This window comes from Pteronotus mesoamericanus, unplaced genomic scaffold, assembly GCF_021234165.1.
Source record: "Pteronotus mesoamericanus isolate MK-2021 breed Mesoamerican mustached bat unplaced genomic scaffold, CSHL_Meso_final scaffold_21, whole genome shotgun sequence".
NCBI classification, from domain to species: Eukaryota; Metazoa; Chordata; class Mammalia; order Chiroptera; family Mormoopidae; genus Pteronotus; species Pteronotus mesoamericanus.
In genome coordinates, this window is record NW_026555310.1 from 9,710,600 (window position 1) to 9,718,904 (window position 8,305).

General features: G+C 33.3%; 1 protein-coding gene across 1 annotated transcript in view; it reads left to right on the plus strand.

Annotated features, from left to right (window-relative positions):
- ADAMTS20 (ADAM metallopeptidase with thrombospondin type 1 motif 20) overlaps positions 1–4,708 on the plus strand; it is a 163,588-nt gene extending 158,880 nt beyond the window's left edge. Inside the window, exons 38-39 of the mRNA XM_054591215.1 lie at positions 2,249–2,353; positions 4,619–4,708. Coding sequence (XP_054447190.1) covers positions 2,249–2,353; positions 4,619–4,708 — 195 coding nt within the window. The remainder of the gene's footprint in view (positions 1–2,248; positions 2,354–4,618) is intronic.
- The last annotated feature ends 3,597 nt before the right edge of the window (positions 4,709–8,305 follow it).

The following is an 8,305-nucleotide window of genomic DNA, read 5'->3' on the forward strand; positions in this document are numbered from 1 at the left end:
TCACTTATTTATTTTTCTTCAGTTTTACTGAAATATAGTTGTCATATAACATTTTGTTAGCTTAAGCTGTACAACATAATGATTTGATTATGTATATATTATAAAATGATTAACACAATAAGCCTAGTTAACGTTTATTACCTCACATAGATACAAAATATTTTTTCTTGTGATAAGAGCTTTTAAGAGCTATTCTGTTTGAAACTTTCAAATATACAATATAGTACTGTTAACTACAATCATCACACTGAACATTACACCCCCAGAGTTTTTCTTACAACTGGAAGTTTGTATCTTTTGACCGCCCTTGCCCGTTTCTCCCGTCCCTATCCCGGCAACAGCCCATCTGTTCTTCACTGTCAGATTTATAGTGAGATACGTCTCTCTGCTTCCACAGCACTTCACACCGTGTTTGCCACTCAATGAATTTTGAATGAGTGAAAGCTATTTTTACCTCTAGCAATATCATTCCAAATTTTAGATGAACTGCTTTACCATTTCTTTGAGATTGTATTAGATTGCTTTTTAACAAGGGCATAAGTAAATTTCATGAAAATTATTCCAGAGAAATGGAAAGACAGCTATTTCTAGACCCAACTGATTGTTACTGATGACCTCAGTCTCTCAGTAGTCAGATGTCTTTTTTCCTTTCACTTCCAGTGCATATATATTTGAATGCTTCCCAGAACCCTTGAGCAGGGAGGTAAATAATAAATAGGAGAATGGGATATTTGGTTTTGAAAACACTGCATGGCCCAATTGGGACACTCAGTAAGTGATTGATCATAGGAAACCTACATCACAAAAATGGAAATATATTCTAAGAAATATTATTTGGTGAGAACTCTAATTATTAGTTTACATCAATTGGAGGTAAACAGTGCAAAGCCTGTATTTGACTAAGTATCAAATAATAGAATGCATCCTTAGATTCAGTTTTTCTCATTCAAGTATTTACCAATATAGAATATCAATGTGTCTAGCATTATTGTCATTCACCATGGAGTATAAATGGCTTAGATGTGTATGAATATATTTTTCTAATGCTGCACTCAATTCATCCTTTCAAAAACACTGAGTACCTACCTAATGCCTCTTCTGGGCTCCAAGAATACAGGTCATATATGTAATAAGAAATTTTCTTTGGAATTTAAAACAAATTATCTCTGCTAAGGGGAAAATTCTTCATATATTATTATTATTATCATATTAAAATGTATTTGAATCTATATTTTGGTTTTAAATAAGAAATATATAAAATTGCTCAGAAATCTAAATAAATTGATATATAACTGTTTTAGCAATAGTAATAATTTGTATTATAAGTATATTTAAAATACATTTACCTTTGCTTTCATGACAAGGTAGTATCTTCATTTACATAATATAACCCTTAGTGTTTTATCAGCCTTGTTCAAGAATCATTGAGTCTTAGCCATGGGATATTGTGATAGTATAGTATCATGTGATCCAAGAATGTCTTACTTTTTCAATGTATAATTTTATATTGCAAGATCTTGTAAATGTGACACAGAATTTACCCATTTTATTCATGCATTTCTCAGTTAAGATATTTAAAGTTTAAATTTTAATAAAGATAGTCAAATACATTGACTTAAATGGTTGTGTCCGGAAAAGAATTAGACCATAAAGCCACTAGGGGGCTCACACACCATGCGCATAAATCATGGGGCATAACCTCCACATACACTTCAGGACAGTCATACCACCTTCAGTTGTTTTGTGTGGTAGGTTAGGAAGTAATAGTCTTAACACAAAAGTCACAGTAATAGAAGATTCTAGAAAATTCATAAACAGGTGTAACTTATCAGGAAAGTCAGCAACTAGAGGTCAAAAACTGAGAAACTTTAGTCTGGTATTAGTCTCTGAGAAGATCCCTTCTGCCAGGACTTGCCTATTGCTGCAGGAACGTGGGCTCTGGCTAACACACCTTAGAGTCCTCAGGCTGGACCGAATTACTTTTACACAAACATTATGTGGTGTTAATTCACGTGTCTCTTATATGAGAAGACTTATTTGTAATCAATGTAAACATTTTTTTTTTTTTTTTGTAGCTGGTTCTTTTTCTTTAGAGCAAGGTTGTATCAATATTCTTTCATAAAGGAAGACCCTTAAAAAACATTGAGTCTTCTCTTATATACTTCACATTCAGGTGTTTCCGGCCAAAGAACATTGTTAAATATTTTATAAATTCCATCCATTTTTATTTGTCTTGTTTACAATCCAGGGACAGTTCAGCATTAACCTGGCAGGAACTGGGCTGAAGATATCCAGCACAGCCAGGTGGCTTGCTCAGGGGAGCTATGCCTCTGTCGTCATACACAGATCACAAGTAAGTCTGGCCGGAACAAAAAAGCCTGTTTGAAATACTTCCATTCTGTGAACTAGCATGAAAGGTCCTCTGCCTTACATTTAGAGTTATCAGGTCAGTGACTAAGGAGTTATTGCATATAATTGGGTATAACATTAATTTATGAAATTATGGATATGAGATTTTACTTATGTACATATTAAGGTTTTGCATACATTCAAATTCTTGCACAGGCTACAGACATCTAAATATGAAATATCAAGTGCCAGGGCATATAAATCTTATCTAGCTCAAGTTTGGGGCTAATGACTTGAAATGCGGTACTTCAGAAAGGGGTAGTGCTTTTAGCTATGCCTCAATTAGTAAAAGTTTGTAGGTTTTCATATTTCAAAGTGAGGTAAACTTTTGGTTTATTTACCTCACTGCTTTGATTTAGTGATGGGATAGTGCTAAAGCCATTTGTCATTTAACAAAAATACAAATGACAGAGTCCTAATTCTTAAAGAAACTACTATTTTTATGGTTTTTATACATATTTTCCTCTATCTGGAAAACAATGATATTTGCTTTTATCTCTAATGCATACAGGGTGGGGCAAAAGTAGGTTTACAGTTCGAATGGAAAATACAAGAGTAAACTCGATTTCGTGTATGCACAACCATAAAACCTACTTTTGCCTCACCTTGTATATCGTGTAAAATAGAATCTACTTAATTTTGCTGCTTGTGTGGTATACTAGCACATACACTTTAGGAGATGACTCCTATTATTTAGAGTTACCATGTCTTAGCACGACTATATATTACAGTAAATCAGAATCTATATTATAACTGTTCTCATCTGTACATAAACCAACACCCTCAATAGCCTGTGCCCACTCTGTTTTATGATTGTTTTCTTTTGATATAAATGACTTCTGCTTTGCTCATATTTATATGAATACTTGTAAATAAAATTCAATTTTCTGAAGACTATGAAATTGTTTTAATTAAGAATTTAATTTTGCTCTTTATATATCAAGTAAATATTTAAAAATATAGATTCAATCCATTTTGGTAGAAGAATGAAAATAAATTACTTACTTTTCTGAGCAGGTAAAAACACAGAGAGCTAATGAAATATTCTGACCTTATTAATCCAGTAATAGCTTTGGTTAGATGTAAAGGCTGAAATCTGGCTGAAGTCACCTGTGGATATGAATACCTCATACAGTCATTTCTTTGCTCTATATAAGTCCTAGTCTAAAGATTGATTAATTATTTCATTAGCTGAGGATTTCTACCTTAATCAAAACATTGCACATGAAAATCTTTCCTGAAGTCTGATGCCTGGTATAAAACGGAAGCCCAAGTATACTTATGGAAAGGTGATATATTTTCATTTGGCAGTAAATTTAATCAATGTTAATTTTTTTAACTAAAACAATCTGGGAGAGGAATGTATGTAAATTGGAATTTTTATTTCCATTCCCTTGTTCCCTGCTTACTCAGATATTTGAGAGTTTAAAAAAACTTCTAAAAGAAAAGCCAACTTCAAAGGCTCCTAATCTCAAAACATTCATCCCCAAATGGTCCAGGAACCCTCCCTCCCTTTAGGTTAAAAGAAAAACCACAAAAACAACAGAATAACTTCTCCAAAAACTATAGGAGTTGAAACTACTTTTGCCTCATCCTGTCAAGTGTTTTCAGTCTTCTGACTTGTGGACCTAAAGATGGAAGGCAGTCTAGAAAGAATACCTTGCCCTGACTGGCCCCTTCACTCACCTCTGCTTTTCTTTAAAAAAACCCAAAAAACAAAAAAAAAAAAACCTTTCTGGTTCCTTTCTAATTATAATTACTGCTTTCAGTCCAATTTTGTTCCCTTCCATATGTTTCTTCAGGCTGTGTTTCTAATACTCCACTGTGATGTTTGAGGTTAACAGGGTGGAATATGACTTGTATAGAGTTAAAATCAGGTTTGTATAATATTTTTTTAATTTAGCATATGAAAATCTTAATAAACTCACTAAAGCAAATAGATACTTGAAATGTGGATTGAAATGAATTGTCTAAATTAAGGTGTGGTTTATATCATCAAGAAATTAATCTTACATATTCTAATTGCCCTAACCACAAATTTCAGCCAATACTGAAATGGTATGACCTTTGATCTCAAATGTAATTGTTATAGGAAACCTTGGCTAATAATTTCAGCCACATGATTCAAAGCATTTGCTTTTTCTGCCTTTGCCTGCAGACACCAGTTTGTGTCAGATTCTCCTATATCTCTGCCTCTCCCTCTTTTCAGGATGGAACCAAAGTCTACGGCAGATGTGGAGGGTTTTGTGGAAAGTGTGTTCCACACCTGACTACTGGTCTCCCAATTCAAGTACTATGAACATTCAGCAAGAAAGTAGTACGCTATGTCCCCAAGAGGATATAAGCTTTGGAACCTGCTAACAACTGGTGCTCATTTCTATTTCTTCACTCTTTCCTTCCTGAGGTTTCCATGTCTGAAATGTCTGTGCCTTTTTTTCAGGGGCTCATCAGGGAGTCTAATCCCTGCTTGACCTTTTTTTTTTTTTTTAAGGCCTTCAAAATAAACTTAACAGGCATGGACTCTACTCAGGATTTTTTTTTTCTAAAGGACATAATTTATGGTAGAGTATACAGATATGTTTCAATGAATTATACCAAGATAATGTTACAGTTAACAGCTTGAACTGGACCACAGTTATTCCTATAAACACACATGTAAATCTCTATTTGGTGTCCTACTTTACAATGAAATGTTTATTCTACTTGTTAAAATAGAGCAAGTAAAAATTAGGAAAATGCACTTATTTAAACTACTACAAATGTTATTTAATGTCAGGTGAATAGTAAATCAATAACTACTTCGAAAAAGCACATAGCCATTATACTTACTGATACAGCATAGATACCTTGTTTTATATTTCCTTTAATTTTTAAATGTGGATTATGGTGCTTTAAAAGTCCTAAAAATGTGGTATAATTTTGTATTAAAAATGTGTGCTTGGGTTAAATACTAAATAGATTAGAACTTTTGTGGGTATAATACAGAAGATATAGATTTTGACTTAAAACAGCTACCTCTAATTGTACTTATAAGAGCAATACATTGTTTTTATAACTCTTACATATGTATATATATCTTCTCTTAAAAATCTATTTCCTCAGAGGTTTGTACTGTATTTAATCAAATAGAAGAATGAGAATTATTAAAATTTTGAAGTTTCAATAAACAAAATTATTTTTTACATGTGCAAAATTTTTATTACAGATGTTCAAGTTATTTTATATCCTAGGTTTCTCAAAGCCAGAACATAAAAAAGTAAAATTAACTACTCATGGACAAATTCTCAGGTATTGAGGTTTTTTTCAGGTGAATAATTGTGTGTTATAGAATGTGGTATTAAAATAATCACAGACAAATAATATTTTTCTATGGAAACCTGCTCTGTAAACCAAAACTCAATCTACTAATAGACTTTTGCCAATATAGTATAGTAATTTTACCCACAAAGTTTTTTTCCCAAACATTTATTAGGGGTATATTGTACCATATAGGGTGCTGAAGCAATTTTGTGCCAATGTGGTTAAACATTTAGGGATCTCTGTATCAGAAATGAAGTATTTTGCACTATGTGCCTTAAATGAATTATAAACATTAATATGAAATGTGTAACATTTTCTAGAAATTTTCATTCATAATTAAAATCTTTAAACATTTAAATAATAAACATTTGTGTGATATATTAACACCTTGTTTTCATTTTCCTTCCTTAAAAAAGTGTAACTGTAAAATTACTTCAGGAAATTACTGCAGTTGGATGGAAACAGCTGTCTGGAGTTCACCCTTCTGATGGCAAAGGGAACATGGCGGGAGGCTGACAAAACTTGTAATGCCTGCAAAAGCTCCTGTTCATGCAGGGAGGTTACCAATGTCTACTCATATTTAACTGGCCAAATCAAATCACATGACCTAGTCTTAGTACAGCAGGAAAATATACTAAATACATTTACACACAGACACGCATACCCACCATATAAAGAGGTCTTTCCAGAATGTGTCCAGCCATGTAATATGAAAAACAGATGTTTACAGAAGATACAAGAAACATTCCACATAGGACAATGCCACCTCAGTCCCCTTCAAAGTAGACACCTTGGGACCTCACATAGTTCTCCCAGTCACGATTGACTGCCCTATTGTATTTTCTTGAATCTCATTGGTGCTCTGAAATCTCTCTCCTTTCAAAGATGACTTTAATTTTGGGAAAAGCCAGAAGTCACAGGGCGCCAAATCTGGGCTGTAGGGGGCTGAGTGACCTGGGGGATTTGATATTTTGCCAAAAAATTCTGCACAAGACATGATGTACAAGCAGGCAAGTCGCCATAAAGCTGCCGATCACCAGTTGCCCATACCTGCAGCCTTCTGAATCATCTGAATAGTTTCCACAGGAGAAGGATCAAGCTTAGCACAAAATTTGATGCAGATTCATTTTTCTACTTGCACAGTCATTTTGAATGCAATGGCCACACAGTACACATGCCCACTGAACCGTGTCTACCACCGTCACTGACTAGTACAGTAAAGTTGTCATTGTTCACACATGCGCATAGCAGTCCGCTCTCCCTGGCTGCCAGGTTACATCAGTGTTGCACAAACCTTTCTCATATTAACAGCTGGACTTTTTTCAGACAGACCATACACACACACTCATACACACAATGCATAGCTCTTCGTTTGCAATAGGGATTCCAGTATATATCGTAACCTATCAAAATCTACATCAAATGTTATAAACTCCAAATACATTTTCAGATAAATTTTTGTTTGTCAAGTGTCTTTTACAATGAGCCCTAGCCCGTGTAGCTCAGTTGTTGGAGGTGGTCCCATAACTAATAGGTTGCTCCCATGCCTAGGTTGTGGGTTTGACCCCTGGTTTAGGCCTGTATGGGAGGCAAGCAATTGATGTTTCTCTGTCTAAAAGAAATGAAAAAAATGTCCTCGGGTGAAGATAAAATAAATACTTTATATAGAGCTACATTTTTATAATTTCCTACTCTCCTTATACTTTCTTACAGATTTGAGTTTCTATAATTTCTCTCTAGCTTGAGGAATTTTTTTATTTCTTACAGTGTCTGTTGGCACGAATCCAGCTTTCATTTATCAGAATGTCTTTAATTAACCTTCATATTTTTAACTTTATTTATAAACGTTGACATAATTTTAAAAATTTCAGGAACAGTACAAATAGCTACCATGTGTCCTTTAGCTAGAATCACAAATTTTTAACATTTTGTCACATTTTCTATGTCATTCTCCCTTTGTTTTTACATGTATATACAGATACATGTATTTCTGGAGAGTTTAATCATGCCCCAGAGTGAAATATTGAGGTCAGGCTAGAAGTAAACAATAACCACTATGCATACTTTTTCTCAAGGAGTTAATTTTGTGGGTCTACTTTAATTTGTATGTTTTAAATTTTTTTATAAAGGTTTAACACCTGCAAATGTTGATAGGAATAGAAGATAGAAACAAATTCTGTGGTGATACCTCATTCATAATAGAGTTTAAGTTTGGTAAATACAGAGGTTTTATGCTGCTACATAATTTGTCATAATAATTAAAAAAGAACAGAATTGATTTTTATTTATTTCTCCTTGCTGTTATTCATCAGGATAGGATATGTTTTTGCTCTTAAATATAGCTATTACTTAACATTATATTTTGTGAACATTATTTTCAAACATAGATGACTCAGTCTAGTCTTGTTAATTTTTTCCAATAATTTAGTTTGTCTTTTCGTTGCCAATTGTCTAATTAACTGTTTTGTTTAAAGGTAGAAAGACCCAACTGTGCATTAGTTTTGTCACTTATTTTAAGATGACATGATTATTTTTGTTACACTTGCCACATTTTCTTCTGTAATGACTCACCTTTGTTTAAAACAGGAAAAATTAT